The sequence below is a fragment of the Crocuta crocuta genome, unplaced genomic scaffold, assembly GCF_008692635.1.
Source record: "Crocuta crocuta isolate KB4526 unplaced genomic scaffold, BGI_CrCroc_1.0 scaffold174, whole genome shotgun sequence".
In the NCBI taxonomy this organism is placed as follows: Eukaryota; Metazoa; Chordata; class Mammalia; order Carnivora; family Hyaenidae; genus Crocuta; species Crocuta crocuta.
In genome coordinates this window covers 4,361,080-4,377,231 of record NW_027530330.1, presented here as the reverse complement: position 1 = coordinate 4,377,231, position 16,152 = coordinate 4,361,080, and the positions used below count along the sequence as shown (strand labels likewise).

Below are 16,152 nucleotides of genomic sequence, written 5' to 3'. Positions count from 1 at the left end.
TGGATTAATGAAAGAAATATCTCTGTAGGCAACAAGGTACAGTTAGACTTCAATTACTTTGGATTTAACTAATAAAACTTAAAGCATTGAGATTTTCTTATGTTTGCATTCAACAGAAAAATCAACATAGAAACCAGGTTGCTCTCAGATGGTAAAACACCACCATTTTTATTGACTCTGTTTATTTTGTCTTCTACATCTTTGTAGTTCTGCATAACAATTATTTATATTCCGATTGGTGATTCTGTTATCAAAGAAGTATTTTAGACTCCACAGTTTCTTTGAAAAAACTCGATATTAGAGATGTAACAAAACACATTTTTATTTTTTTGTAATTTTTTTTCATGTTTATAAATTTTGAGAGAGAGAGAGAGAGAGAGAGAGAGCATGAGCAGGGGAGAGCCAGAGAGAGAGGGAGAGAGAGAAGACCCCACAGTGTTAGTGCAGAGCCTGACGTGGGGCTTGAATTCATAAACTGTGAGATCATAACCTGAGCCAAAATCAAGAGCCAGAGTGCTCAACTGGCTGAGCTACCCAGATACCCCAGAAGGTATTTTTGAAGAAGCTACACAGCACTCTAAAGTGTTACTCTTCTCCAGAATCCTTCAGCATCAGTGTTCTCTTTGTCAATGCTAAGTTGCTTTCTATGCCTTCCCTGACACTAGTAAATGTGTGTTTCTCTGCATCATAAGATGGGGTCCTCAGGGAGGATCTTAGGCTACCACCTGTCAGCTGTATCAGCATATCTAGTTCTTTCCCTTTCCAGCACCAGAGCTTCCCCACTTTGAACATTTGAATAACTGCACTTTGGAAGAACCAAACACATACATTTCAGGGCAGGACAAGACCTCTGCCTTCAGAGGCTATGCATTTCATCCTATTCCAGTGAGAAGAAACTAAATCCCAACTTCAAAATACTGGAAGAAAGAAACTGTAATTTTCCTCATAGACTTCATAGAGTAAAATGCTAAGTAATTTATCTTTAAGAAATCCACCCCTTATCTTGTCTACAAATATCCTGCTTTTTAAATGCATTGTCTAGGCTCCTGATACCTTGTCAACACTATGCTCTACTGTGTATCCAATTGTTATCAACATCCTTTAGGAGAAAGAATTGAGCCCTGGTGCCCTGAGGCATCCTTGTATGTAGTGAATTAACTTCAGTGTATCTAGAATGGTATTCTTTTACATAGCACCCATGGAAGAATAGAGAAAAGAGTCACATGAATTTTTGTATTCTGTGGTTTAGATGAGGAACATAGATTGAGAAACATTGGGGAAAGTGATGAAGATCATTTTAGTCTACTCATCTTCAAAATGAATCATAACAGTTCTTTTAACCTTTTCCTCAGAGTTTTAATTTGCAACAATAAAATGTTTATGCCATTCTTCTGAATCTTCTCTATGTTTACCACAACTTTATTTTTTTAATTTATTCTTTTTATTGAGAGAGAGAGAAAGGGAGAGGAGAGAGTGAGTGGGGGAAGGGCAAACGGAGACGGAAGGAGAGAATCTTAAGCAGGCTCCACACCCAGTGCTGAGCCCATTTTGGAGCTTGATATCAAGATGGATTGTGAGATAATGACCTGAGCTAAAATCAGGCTCCCTATGCCACAACTTTATTTAACTGTGGATTCAAGTATCAGATATTTAAGTCTGGTGACATTTTAACTACTTCTAGGTATAAGGGGTTTCAATTTTAATATGCATCAGTTGAGATTGTTATTTAAAAATTTTAGCTGCCATGAAATATTTTCTCTTTATTATTCTTAGCAACTTTTAAGTTTAGGAGGAATCTTCTTAAATTCATTAGTGTTTGTGACTATGGGTCATTTGGTTTTGTTTCCAAGCCCTTCTGCCATGAAAAGACAGTGATGAAATTGGACCTATTCTCTGCAGAAAACCTGTCCCCCTGTCTCTGCTTTTCTGTCTTATTGCCACTGAAATGAAAGAACCAGCTCTGAGTTTTATTATCCAAGTGTTTCTGGAAAAGGCCAGAGAAATTAGTCCTTTTGTAACACTTCCTGCTACGTCAGCAGTGATTCCCCATGTTTGGAGTGTGAGCCTAAGCCGTATTTCCCCAGATTATATTTCGGCCTATCACCTCAACACAAAATTCAAAGAAAGGAGTTATTTCCCTTCAGACAGACATTTTAAATGGGGCTTGGCATAATAAAAACTGCTCCTAGTACCGTGTTCTATTTAGGTTGATTACTGATTGTGGGCCGTCTTTAAAATATAACATTTAGGCTTAAAGAACTAGCTTGTTTCCTTTCAAAAGATAAGTGCTTAGCTTGATATTTCATCCTCAGAAGGCTCTGTCCATCCACCTCAAAGGGTAATGAAGAAAACAAACAAAACATGAAAATCTGACTTTAACACAGACTATGTCATTTTTAATATTGGCTATAAAGTGTATTTGTTTGTTTTTATCTTCACACTTGAAATGCTATATCATATTCTCTAAATTCTAGGAATTGGTTTGTTTTAAATACAGATTATTTATTGTAGAAACCTTTTATCTGCAATTTCTATGGAAAAAGCAAATAGTTTCTCAGTATGAAAGTTATGCAGCACAGTAATTTACAGAACAGCAGTAATTTGCTAAATGATTTCCTAGTGAAGTGAAAACATGACTATGCCTCCTCAAACACTTCCCACCAGGCTAGCAATAATTTCAAGCAGGTGATCAGCTGGAGCCCCTCAACTGTAACTATAAAAAGAAAAGACAGGTCCTTATATTATATTATGGAAATGAAAGCTTGATAGTATTCAGTTTTTGTGTTTGGAGGGTCAAGTTTTTCCTTTTCTTGTTTTTTTTTGTTTTTGTTTTTTTGTTTTTGTTTTTTTCTTTTTCCATCTTGACACTAATGACTTCGGGATTGGCATGAACCTAGGTCTTGTGCTATGGATAGTTTTTCCAGCACAGGAGATGAATTCATGCTAAAATATATCCACATTTTCTTTCTAAGTCACTTTGTCCCTTCATATGCCCATGAAACAGAGTAAAGCTGACTGACCCACCTGGACCTTCTGATGCTAACTGATTCTTTTCATCAGTTTTGGCCCATGGTCCAATCTGAGCTAACCAGGCAAATAACACATTGGAATAAGAAACAGTTTGCCTCCAGAATTATAGACTTGCCATTATGAGATATCAGTGCATCATTTTTAAATATCAAAGTGTTTCTGATAATATGTTAAGTTTAAAAACTCAGTATATATGATTAAGTATTCTATTATTTAAATTATGTGAAAACATATAGGCATATGTATATAACTCACAAATGAAACCATTAAAGTTTTAGATAAGATTTCCTCTATATTCCTCACATCATCCATAATGTTTTGTATTTTAATAAAAAACAAAAAAAAATTTAAAATGGTACAGTTTTTCAATAAACCCCTGAATGGTCTGCAAATATTCCAAAGACTATATATTTTCAAATCTGGGTATATTGGAGAATTATTAAATAGTTTTTAAAAGGGTGTCTTTGATTGCTGCCAGCTAACAGCGGGCATAATCAGAAGGCCAGAAAGCAGCCCCAAACAGTTCTGTACCCTATATAATGAAAATAAAATAATTATGTTAAAAAATTATTGAGGAATATTTTGTCATAAACAGCTAACTTGAATATTAAAATATTTTATTTCTTACCAAAATTTTTATGGAATTGTTTAAAGCCCGTGGTTCAACATTTTAAGATAATCATCAATAAAGATAAAAAGTGGCAGGGTGATTAAAACAGAAGACAGCTAATATAATTATTCATAAAATAATTATATTGGAATTGTGACATTTAGTTAATTAGGTATAGGCAATTTCAATTATACTAAAAATGAAGAAAGCTTTAAGAAAATCAAACCAAATCCTAATGCTGGGAAAAAGTTTTCATGTCCTAAAGAAAGAAATCTGTCCTATATTCATAAAGGTTTCTTTCTCAGGTTTCTTTACCAAAATATTCTAGATTTTAACTTTACTGTCTTGTGTGTCTTAGGTATGATGCTTCTGTTTCTTTTGGGTACTATAACGTAATGCAATCTAGAGAGCTTAGGAAAATGCCTGGCCAGTGAAAGTGCTCAATAAACATATTTTTTAAAATAAAATGAAAGTGATGTTTCAAAAAATTAAAGGAATTAGGAACTGAAGATCAAATAAGAAATGTTGTTGAAATTCAAATGAAGATGGCTGTTGGCTTTTTGAATGACCAGCCTATTTTTCTCTACTGGTGCCATCTCCAAAGATTATGCCAAGGTTATATCACCCTCTTTGAGGATGGCTCAAAACCTCACCCTCATGTGGGAGCCCCATTTGAGTCATTCAGAACAAATGTTAGGCATTCTCCAAGTGACTAAAATTGCATTTATTTGTCCAGATGCAGTGTTGTCCAAGGAAGATCATTCAGTAGACAATATGGGACAACTTGCAGTTATTTCTGATTTCGTCTTAAGCACATCCTTAAATTATCTGAATGTATTGATTTTATAATTATAATGAACTTTTGGTATTCATTTTTTAAAATACTAACCTACCTTTTGGAAAAACATCAAATGAAAAACAAGAGTCTCTTCATGGAATAATAACCAGCTGCTATTGTTTTCTGGAGGCCATGAGAACACAGGAGCTGAAATGACTCTCCCTCTTTTTGCACATCTCTCTGTGCATCTAAGCAGACTAGTTCACCTTCTAATGAAACGTGGGCGAGGGAGTGAGTCTTTTCACTCACATCCACAGCACCCTTCACTTCCACCATTCTGGGTGCTTCAGGAAGGTCAGAGGCATACTTCCCTAAGTTCTGATCAGTCAGCACCAGCACAGACACCCTTGTGGAAGGCTTTGGTCCCAGGAAATATTTACCATCGGTTGAGTTGTCATACTGGGCTATTTTGATAAGACTATTTTAGGCACGATTGAAAACTATCATTACATATTGGTTAATCATGGACCTTGGGAAAGTAGTTTCATTTTTCTTACAGATTAAATTACTTGATTGGTGAAAAAATAATCTCATTTTATTATTTTAAAGCTTATTTGACAAAAATAGGGTTACCCTGCATATCACTGATTTACAATTTGCTTTAATATTTTAATATGTTTTGGACATATTTTTATATAGTATGCATTACATTCTCTTAATATCTTCACACTACTTTATTGTTTGCGTATACTAATTAATTTAACAAATTATTTATTGCTGGCAGTTCACACTTAATTAAAAGTACTAGTAGCTTAGCTCGTATTTTTATGCATTTGTGTGCTGAGATTAATCAAACAAATTCCTAAAACTGGAATTTCTGGATCCAAAAGTTTGCACATTTCAAACTTTGATGGTTTTTACATTATTGCCCTCTAGAAGCATACTCATTTGCACCCTTACACATATACAGGCACGCATGATTAGCATATACATAACAAAAATTTTGATAACACATACTAACACCCATGTGCATATTAAAAAATTTCTATGTGCGGGGTGAGATTGCCAAGGACTTAAAGTTTTATAATCAGAAAAAAGTTTGCCTACGATTTCCAGATCTCTTCATTCCCTCATTCAATGATTATTCATTCTACTTGTATACCATCCACTCAATGCAAAGCGCAGAACTAGGGGCTTTGGGAGGGCACATGATAATAGAGGATTCAGTCTTGTTTGACCAGGGTAATCACCACAAAGTCATGCCTAGTACACAGACATGGTGCAATATAAAAACAAGCACATTTCAAGTTCCTTAGGTGACTGAGGTTAAAATTCCATGGGCTCTGTGCTATGAGAATTGTTCTCTGATAGAAGAGTAAAAATGTTTACATTTCATTTTGTTTTGGGTATTATATGGAATATGGCATCGATTGTAAATTGAATCTTGGTGGGGAGGGGGCAGCAAAACCAAAGAGTAATCTGAAGAAATGGATTGCATGAAGCCAGACAGCTTTAACTAGAAATAAGTATTACTTTTTAACCTAACGATTTATTAACAAACTTATAAGTACATACAAATAAAATGCCTGTGTGCCTTCTCTACTATGTATATGTGGATGGTTAGCACATCTTTTCTTAAAAGCTGTACCTTTCTTGAATCAAGATTCAAATCATATGGCAAGCGGGTTGGAAACACCAGGCACGCATGTCAGGGGCTAGGGCACCAGGCTACCCTGGCACGCTGTCAGGTCAACTCCGGACTGCTGCTTGGCAGCACTACAAATCTCCCTGCCGGCAGCTCGTGTTCCAGGCTCCTGGCTGGGCCTCGCCTCTTGCCCTGCATCGTTTTGGGCAGGCAGGCAGGCAGGAAGGCACAACTTGGGATAGCTGAGCAATGTGGAGCTGCTGTGACCACAGCTGGTACCAACAGCCTGGCACACAACACGCCCCTCCTCCGTTCCTCCTCACCAAGCACTGCAAGCAAAGGTTGCAGTCACCTAAAATACATTATACACAGCTTCTTGTATAGTTTGCTTATTTGGTTATTCAGTTGTTGTTGTTTTCTTCCAATTTAAATTTTAATTATTCCTGTGCTATAGGGAGAACAAGCTATTTCCATCGCCCATTTTCCCTGAGGACAAATACACATTCTCATAGACACACTTTTAAGACACATCAAAGTGCCTCGAGATGTGGGAAAAGAGGAAGAAGTTCAGAATAAAGAGAATATATGTACTGTAAATAGCAGTTAACTCTCTTATTATTTGCAAGAGGCATTTATTAGCTAGGCAAAGGGTCTTGAAGGTTGTGTTTATGAACAACACACACACGCGTGTGCACACACACACATTCTCTGTGCTTACTGGGAATATTTATTCAAAGCAAACAAATCATTTTAAAATTCAGATGCTAAATAGAGAAACCCTATTGTGCACAAAATAAACAGATTCTGTTCTTTTGCTCCTTCAAAAGCTCAGTCTCACCCCAATTTTTCTTCTCCTTCTATCCTCATCTAGATTCCCAGCTGAGGGAGCCAGTGACCTAATTCTGCTCAGTACTAATGCAACACCGGAGTGAATGCAGAATATCTTGGTATTGGCCTTGCTGGGATTGCAGAACCCCAAAGTCATTCTCCTGACAAAGAGGTAATCCTGTAAGCAGTGCTAACACCACTCACCAACCTTACTATCAGCTTGGAGGAGAAACCCCTTTACCTCCTGTCAAGTAGTGACCTAAAAAACTTTAATCCACTTTACATTCTCAAGGTCAGAGTGGGCACAATGCTATCTATTCTGGCCTAAGAAAAAAGGAAAATTGCTTGCTCTAAGTATTAGATTTCTATTGCCCCATCCTTTCGGTCCCTCTAGATGTATGAAAGGTTCACATGGGGCTTGTAGTGTTTCCTTCATCATCTCAAAAATTTATCTCTTGTCCTCAAAACAGGCATCTCCTCTCCTCGATTTTTATACTGAAGGATTGGGAAATCAAAACTTTCCAGTTCCCAACCCAAGAAGCTCTAAACTAGGAATTTATTGACATTCCCCCAAATTGACTTTATTCGTGATCAAGATAAAATGCATGCATAAAATCCTGGCCAATTTGAATACCCATTCTTACACACACACACACACACACACACACACACACACGACTATTTTTTAACCTGTGACTGTGACATGCATTTGTTTTTAATAATATCTTAGTTTTATATAACCATATATTCAAGGTCTTTATCATTCAAGGTACATGAAGGTTGTGCATTTAATCTTTAGCATGGTTGTAGAAGATATGATTCACAGAGTAGAGAATAGATAAAAATAAGCACGCAGCAGCATGGTGCCGAATCATCAGAACTCACCATCTTATCAACAAATAGAAGTCATTCTTCTTTATTTCTTGAGCAAAGCAGTTTCATATAAGATAAATAGCTTTCAGTCAGAATAGCCTAACATGCAATATGCATCTTTTTGACATGTATGTTCTAGTACTACTTTAGACCATAAGATTAAAATAAGAAAAATCTCAGGGTTGTGAGTTGACAACAAACACTGGTTGCATTGGCATTTTTTCCCCCTATTTTTTCATCCCCCAGAATTTGGCTCAGTGTGTGTAGGTTTGTACATTACTTGCGATTATTAATGGTCAACTTCTAGTGACCTTCAAATACCATTTTCTAAAGTCTTATAAGGGAAATAATTTGGGGGATTTGTACCTTTTTATATTCAACATCGAAAGTCACATCATGCTTTGGAGATACTGTGTTTCATTTTCAGAGATTAGGGCAGAGTTGAATGTGTTTCTATTAGATTTAGGAGGCTGGGTTCTAGATATGTGACCTTAAGAAGGCCATTTAGCTAATCTCGTTTTAGTTTGCCTATCTTGCAAAGGAAGTATTTGAGTCAGATGGTTTTTCAAATTACACCTTGTTCTAATACGATGTCACTTATATATTATTATTCTTTTATTAGCATAGAAAGTAGGTGGGGAAGAGGGGTGGTGGATGAATAAATTAAGTAGACACCTTCCATGGCCCAAGCCTTTGGCACTGGACCAATCTTCCCTCCGTGGGTCCAGACTGACCACTGCTTTATGGCTAAAAGTCCTCTCACCCAGGTTCTCTAAGCCTCATCTATTCACTAGTACTGTAGCAATGCAGCCATAGTAGCCGTCCACCTTCAAGGCAGTGGTGTTGTTGCAAGGTTTCTCTTCTCACTGAAATATTAACTTCTGAGATGGAACACTTAACTGAAGCCCTTGAGAAAACTGGCGTAGTAGAAAACTTCAATTTTCAAATATTCATTGTTCTTTTTATATTTACCAGTTTGCATGAGTGGAAGAAAGAACTTGGATTTTTAAAAAAAAAATTTTAATGTTTTTTATTTATTTCTGAGAGAAAGAGAGACGGTGTGAGCAGAAGAGGGTCAGAGAGAGAGGGAGACACGGAATCTGAAATGGGCTCCAGGGTCAGAGCTAGCTGTCATCACAGAGCCTGACGCGGGACTTGAACCCACGAACCGTGAAATCATGACCTGAGCCAAAGTCGGATGCTTAACCGAGTGAGCCACCCAGGCGCCGCAGAACTTGGGTTTTTATAGCAGGCTGCCTTTGATTAAAATTCCAGCTCTGTTACTTATCTAGCTGTTTGGCCTCTTTGCAACTCAGCTCTGAAATATTTTCTCATCTGTAAGATGGACAAAATACCTATGTGGATAGTATAGAAGAAAAGTAATGTGTTTAAAAGAGCTCAAAAATATTCTTCTTCCTCGCTCTACTTCAACATCAAATTATTTTGGAGGTTATTGACAATGATACTGAACATTCTCTATTACGAGAACTCTAAAGAATCTATTTCTTAGCCTGACATTGTTTAGTGAGGAGCCTTGTTTTGAAATGACAGGATGTGAAAGAAATTGCCTCATTTACCTGAAAGATACTGCTACATCAGTTGACACTGATCAGTTTTGTTTTGTCTTGTGCTATTGAGTAAATTGGCTACTTTCTTAACGTTGACCTTTCTGCCTCTGTGACCCCATCTCCCTCTCCTAGTCTCCACAACTTCAAAGAATGCATGTAAACAACTAGGCCTAAGAGGAAATAAATTCTGCAGGTGCCAAATTAGTCTTACATATGAAAGCTCTTTGAAAAGAATAAAGCTCAATGTAAATTCAAGATGGCAAGTAAGAATAAAGTGAAATACAATTTCCCAAAGAGTTAATTTATTCCTACTAGATAAAAGGCCAGTGTATAAACATGTACTGTGCAACTATGCCATTTTGGAGCAGATGAGATCTAGAATATAGGAAAACGTAGTGAGAGACAGGAGACCTGGGTCCTAAATACAACTTTCCTCCTTGCTCGCCATCTGGGCTGTTATTTGTAAAAAGTATCGTAGTATCACAAACACTGGTCCTAGCTCTCCAATTCACTATGTGTGTGAGCTTGGACAAGTTACTCATCTTTTCAGTTTCTCACTATAAATACAGGGATAGTAAGATCTAACTCACAAAGCTGTGGAGTGCATGAAAGAAGATAATAAATGTAAAGATCTTGGATCAAAGTTTTACTCAGACTATATATTCAAAATAAGTAGTTAATGATCATGATTAATATTATTTTTGAAAGAGAAAAGTTGAATTGGATGGTCTAAGTTCTTCATCTTAAAAAGTCAATACTTCCCTCTTTTCTTCCAAACAAAATAACTCCTTGCGGAGTTTGGCACATTTGAACTCAGGGTTTCAGAAGGCTGAGCAGATTTAGTAAGACGAGTGTTCAGATTGGGCAACTGTAAAACAAAAGCTATTCTATCTTTACAAACCCAGTCGGTAAGTGAATGTGCATGAATTACTCCATCTTCAGTTTATACTTTACAAATACAGAGAACCATCTCAGATAATAAAAGTGAGTGCTGAATATTTTTGCAAGCTATTATAACATTTTGAAGGAATACTATAAACACATACAAGATGTGACTATATGGTAATGAAATGAATTTTCTTGTGTGGCGCGAAAGCTCATTAGCTTAGAGCCTTGTTCTGTGCTGTTCTGCAGAAGTTGCATATGACATTTCTCACTAATGGCTCATGCTGTCACTAAATATTTGTCTCGAACTCCCTCAGTCTCTGGGAATGCAGACATCCACTTGCGTGTAAATTAATAGCTCTGCAGAATCTAAATGAGGTCCACAGAAACGTCTTTTTCATTTTATGAGTCCAGTAAAGGAAAAAAAAAAGTCAGTTCTCTTCCTAATTATAGACTTGACCAGAGTTGTTTCCAAACAGATAAGAAAATACTTATTTTATGGGAAACAATGCTTTGTATGATTCTCAGTAAATAAAACTGGGGCTTTGTTTTTAATAATTCTACTCTTTACATTGAACTGTGATTTTCAGCAAAGGAGAAAAGTAGGTGTGTTCACTTACTTTCTTCATCAAGGAGGTTTTCAGCAGCTGATAGTAACCTCATCCTGTCTTCTGGGTTTTTAATGTTTAATTCAATGAGGTGACTCTCTTGTATATCCTTTAAATCTTCTAGGGTCTCATAACCATTGAGTAACAGTGTTGAGGTGTATTCCTATGAGGAAGAAAAAAATATGTATAGTATAAACTAGCCAGATTCATACGTTTTATTTTTAGTTCTCTTTAGATTTAAAGGAAGTGTAGAAATGCACATAGAAACCAAAGACACCAATAGGACTTTTGTGTAACTTTATTTAACTTGTACTAGTTTTCCACATATGAACTCTAGGACATTTAAAAGAGTATGTTGTATAATTCTCACCTTCTGGAAGGACAAATGTAAAGAAGAAATAATTACCTTAAGCTGTGCAGTGCTAAATCATGGATCAATTAAATAGCTGGATCATTCATCCCATTTGGCACTTTTTCACTTTTCAGAAGCTCAATTGACAAAGCTAGTGTGTCCTTATGTCTATCAATAAAATGCCTCTGGAAGAGTAATTATAGTAATATTTCTGAATCTCCATCTCTTCATGTTTGCTTGGCTACAAAAATATTTGCCCTCGCTAAGTTCTTGGGGTAGTTTGAAAAATGAATTTGAAACAGCCACAGTTCTTTTATAAAAAAATAGACCTAGCATTTGGTGAAAGTCATTATATAAACCGAGGGAATTCCAGACTTTCTATTTAATTAAAAGCTCTTATTAAACATAAAAGTATTGTGGTTGGGAAAAGTATTGTTTCCTTTTCTCAGCATGTGTATTTTTGTCTGTCATTTGCATCAATATATATCAGTTTAAAATTCATAGGCTTCTGATTTCTGAGTCTGTATGTTATTTATGTAACCTCTGTTCTCTCTAACAGAATAAAAATGCAAAGTGAAGTTGCTTTACAACTTCTTCAAAATTTCCTTCCATTTTACTTGATCACAATTTCAATATCCTTATTTTGGTTACTAAAACTGAATAAGAGGAGGTATAAAAGTTTTAAGTAATTGGGAAGAACTACCAGCCCCTTTTTACAAAAGAAAGAGAAAGAAAGAAAATGTACAACTTCTTTTAAAAATAATGTCTTCTAAAGGGAGTACTAAATTAGAACAGAGAAACCAAAATTCCCATTCTGACTTATGTCTGATTGTGGGTTCTTGAGTAAGTTATTTCACTTCCTCATATCTGGGTTTTCTGATAGGTCACAATGCAAACAAAAAGAAGAAGCAAGGTTTGAACTTGTACTTCATCTAAACATTGCCCCATTTGGGGGGCACTCATTGTAAAATAGGAAGGCCAAGGTGTGTCTACAGACAGGAGTATAACTAGATAATTCAAGAGAAACAATTAAGGAAAGTTTAATTGGCTATTGCCTTGATGAATCTTGAAAATTATCAAAGTACTGCTGCATTAATTTTAGAAATGGATTGCAAAACAGTAAATTGAGTTAGGCTAGGTAAATTGTATGTACACACCATTGAACAAGGTAGATATTTCATAAAAATTTTGCTAATATAACAAGAAAGTAATTGGATTATAAATATAAACACAGTTTCCTTAACACAATCATCATGGGGGCTTAATGATCACTATTTCCTAACAAATTGCTTTTGAAACAATTATATTTAGTTATCTTCTCTTGACTTGCTTTTTATCTCTGCCCTATACAAAATGCAATTTTCTTTTCATTTTTCCTTTCAATCCTCTGAATTTTTACCTTTACTCTTCATACTCTATCATTCTCCTTTACATGTTTTCTCTGGGCCTTTTATTCTCCAAGGTATTTTCATTTTTCACTGCACTTTCTCAACATTAATCTCTACTGTCACTGCTAAGTACCATTAGAGTTTAGTCCAAGGGATATTATATTAACACTTGTCCTTGCATAATAAAAGTAATAAAGGAGAAATAAGAACTCTTCTTGGAAAACAGATTTTCTTTTGCTGTAAGTCATATATTTTTTAACTCTGTACAAACATTGATCCATTCTTCTCATTTATTCTATCCAGATGCCACCAGAATCAAACAGGCCACACGTTCGTGTACCTGAAGGTGAATCCTCTGTAAGAACTCCTGCAGAGTCTTGGGTTTTTCCTTTCCACTCCTTCGGTGTGCCTTTATTTTCTTGGGGGCTGCTTCCTCTTCTGAGATGACATCCACATAAATAAATTTGAAGTTTCCCACCTTATTGTTCAGCATTCCTGTCCACATCCCCATTGGTGTTTTGCAGATAATGTCTATGATGTCTCCTTTCTAAAGACAAAGAAATATACCAATCAGTTTCCAGAGAACTCTGGTGCTGTAACAATTGGTAGAAAGAATAGAGTCATAGAAAATTAGAAAAATAAGGGAATATGCTAAGGGGGGTTACTGATAACAGAAATAAATCTAAGAGAGAATTTTTTTTTAAATGTTCAAGAGAACTATTTGCTAGTAATAATGAAGAAAACTCCAACCAGCTTGAAAAAAAGCTCTTACATACTTTTGATGATATGTTTTCGGTATATCAATTTATGAACTTAAAATTGTAGAGCACAGTGGAATTTACAAATACTTTTCCATATACTGAGTCATTTTATGCCCATGACACACTTCATAGTTGCATATACAAGGTTTCATTATTACTCTAAATATTAGAGAAAAGAAATGCAAATGTCAAATTAAATTTAAAAAATCTTGGCAGTTGTCTGAATTCAATTGGAAGAACCAGAACTCAAATCTAAGTTATCTGAACTCAAAAATGTTGCTTTTTTCATTCCTCTTGTCAACGCAATAGATATATAGCAAAGCTCAAGCCATGACTCCTGGAGGAGCTCCCAAATAAGGAAGGGAAAGAAAATGAAGTCTGTATCTCTGTCCATGCTTCTAGTTCATCTGAAAATTTTATCTACAGTATAAGATCATCTAAAGTGTTGCATTCATCTAAAATAAGGAAACTATTAAGAATTTTATATATACCAAATATGCAAGAAAAGTATGTATGCAGTATGGATAAATTATGCTACTTAATTATTGTAAAGAAGATAATACTTAGATTAAGCTCCACAGCAAAGTTGGATTGACATATGACTGAAGCACACTAGGATGGACAAACCAATTAGTTTTTTTCTTTATTCACATCTGAGACTCTATTTGGCCAGTTATTGGCAAGAGTAGAGAACACATAGGGGTACAATTTTCTTTGTAAAGAAAATTGATTTTTATGCAAATACAGTGCTGGAATTTAAAACTCATAGTTAATCCCTTAAGACTTACAAGTTTCTACCCCAGAGAGGACATTATAGATTTGATGTTTGCCATTTTAGGGGTCTACTCTCAAACAAACAAAACATTAAGTTTGCTACTAAAAATACTTTTTACTGCTGTTCTATGAATGTGTATTCTTCCATCTAAAACACAGATTGTATTTTTAATAGTAGGATTCAATGTGATCAAAAGATCTGATCTTTCTGATTTGTGATTGTCTGCTTGTCTGACCCTATCTGCTGTTCATCTAGTTCTTCCTGCCTGTAACTAGGGGGGTTCAAATCCTGGGCTTGATAGGATCAGCTAAGCAGACCTAGAAAACCCTCAGAAGCTCTAAGGGAAGTTGCTAAGCATGGGAGCTCTCTGATACATCCTTCCTATTATCCTTTAAACCCATAAAAAGTATACATTCCAGAAAAGCCCATAGGTCACCAAGCAAAGACCTAATTCATTGTGGATAAGACCGTTGATATAAACAATAGCATTCAATTCCCAGTGGTAACAGTGGGATTTGTATTGTGTCTTATGAGAACTCTACAAATATCACCTTAGGCAGCACAAGCAGTGGTGCACTGGCATAGATTTGTAGGGAAGGTGAAAAGCTTTCCTGAGTCAAAATGGGTTCAATTTATTCCCTTTTACAGCCCTTCCCCAACTATGATTACTAGGCTATAAGCATTCTTTCCCCAAATTTGAACTTAGACTTCAAATCATTTCATGTAAATGACTAAGGAGCTAACTATGGAGAATAATGTTTACTTCATTCTCTGGCTGAGCTAACTCTGATTTGTCATCATAGAAGAGAAGAGTTGAGTGTCTTAAATATTAAATAATAACATCAATACTTCATAACTTATCATCATTACTGGTTAACACTAACTTGGTGTTGGTAGTATAGAAAATTCATAATTTCTGTCCTTTTAGCTATATCAATTTGCATTGCTCAAAGGAATAATCTGACATATATAAAATGCCTTGGCACTAAACCTTCTATTTGTACTATTGCAACAGCATCTCCCTTTAGTGTGAGCAAGACTATGAAAATAATGGCTTTCATACCCATGATTATATTGTATTATATGACACAAGGGACTATGCAGATATAATTAATCCCTCAAATTAATTAATTTTGTAATTAAGAGTGAGCTCATCAGGATATTTCTGACTTTATCAGGTAGGAGCCCTTAAAAATAAAGAGGTTTGACAGATGAGTGAGCTTTTCTCCTGAAGGCTTTGAAGGAGCAAACAGCCATGTTGTAAAGAGAACCATGGCTGGAAGCCTCCAGGGGGTGAGAATGGCTCCCAGACAATATCCAGCAAGAAAGTAGGAGCCTCTGAATTCTCCCAATAGCCAGTGAGATTGGAGGAGGACCCTATGCCCAAGATGAGAGCATAGCCCCAGCTGACACCTTGATTTCAACCTAGTCAGACCTTCAGCAGGAAACCCAGTTGAGCTGTGACCAAATGTATGGCCCATTGAACTGTGAGGTAATAATACATTCATGGTGTTTAAAAAGCCTCTGAATTTGTAGAAATTTATTACACACCAATGGAAAATACAGATAATAAGAGTAGGAAGAGGTAATTCAGGAGGGAATATCATTGGGAGAAAGATATCTGGTTATTCATAGCAACCAACTTAAGTGCTGAAGCTGCCCAGCCAAGGCTGCTTCCCAAGGGAGTTGCTCTGCAGGGGTCTTGCCAAATATCTCCATCTTTTCTCTCTCACTCCTTTTACTCCAGCAAGTATCAGTCAGGACTGGACACCTCCAGTAACCTGTGAGGCTTTGGTTTTCAGAAAAATGTAGACAATTTCTTCTCCTCTGCTAGGTGTGGTTCTGCAGTATCTATATAACACCAACTTATGCTATGGCCTCAAGAGACCATGTTTCATTCAAATTCTTGCTACATTAAACCAGTGCTCAGTTCTACTGCTGTGAAGAGCACACTTAACCACCCCCCATACATGCACCCATTTCCCACTGTGCACTTCCCAACACAGATCATACACCAGCACTAGACAGACCATACAGAATACAGATGTGAT

At 36.1% G+C, this 16,152-nt stretch overlaps 1 protein-coding gene and 1 long non-coding RNA gene across 7 annotated transcripts in view; one reads left to right on the top strand and one right to left on the bottom strand.

The window, feature by feature from the left end:
- The window catches only part of LOC144232809 (uncharacterized), a 108,805-nt gene extending 95,762 nt beyond the window's left edge, over window positions 1-13,043 (top strand). For all 4 annotated transcript variants that reach the window (XR_013335524.1, XR_013335526.1, XR_013335525.1 and 1 more), the window contains 2 exons: window positions 6,935-7,063; window positions 12,869-13,043. This is a non-coding gene — a long non-coding RNA (uncharacterized LOC144232809). The remainder of the gene's footprint in view (window positions 1-6,934; window positions 7,064-12,868) is intronic.
- The window catches only part of SAMSN1 (SAM domain, SH3 domain and nuclear localization signals 1), a 142,725-nt gene that overhangs the window by 1,328 nt on the left and 125,245 nt on the right, over window positions 1-16,152 (bottom strand). For all 3 annotated transcript variants that reach the window (XM_077765653.1, XM_077765652.1, XM_077765651.1), the window contains 2 exons: window positions 12,906-13,112; window positions 10,838-10,988 (listed from right to left, as the gene is read on the bottom strand). In XM_077765653.1, the coding sequence (XP_077621779.1) occupies window positions 10,838-10,988; window positions 12,906-13,112 (358 nt within the window). The remainder of the gene's footprint in view (window positions 1-10,837; window positions 10,989-12,905; window positions 13,113-16,152) is intronic.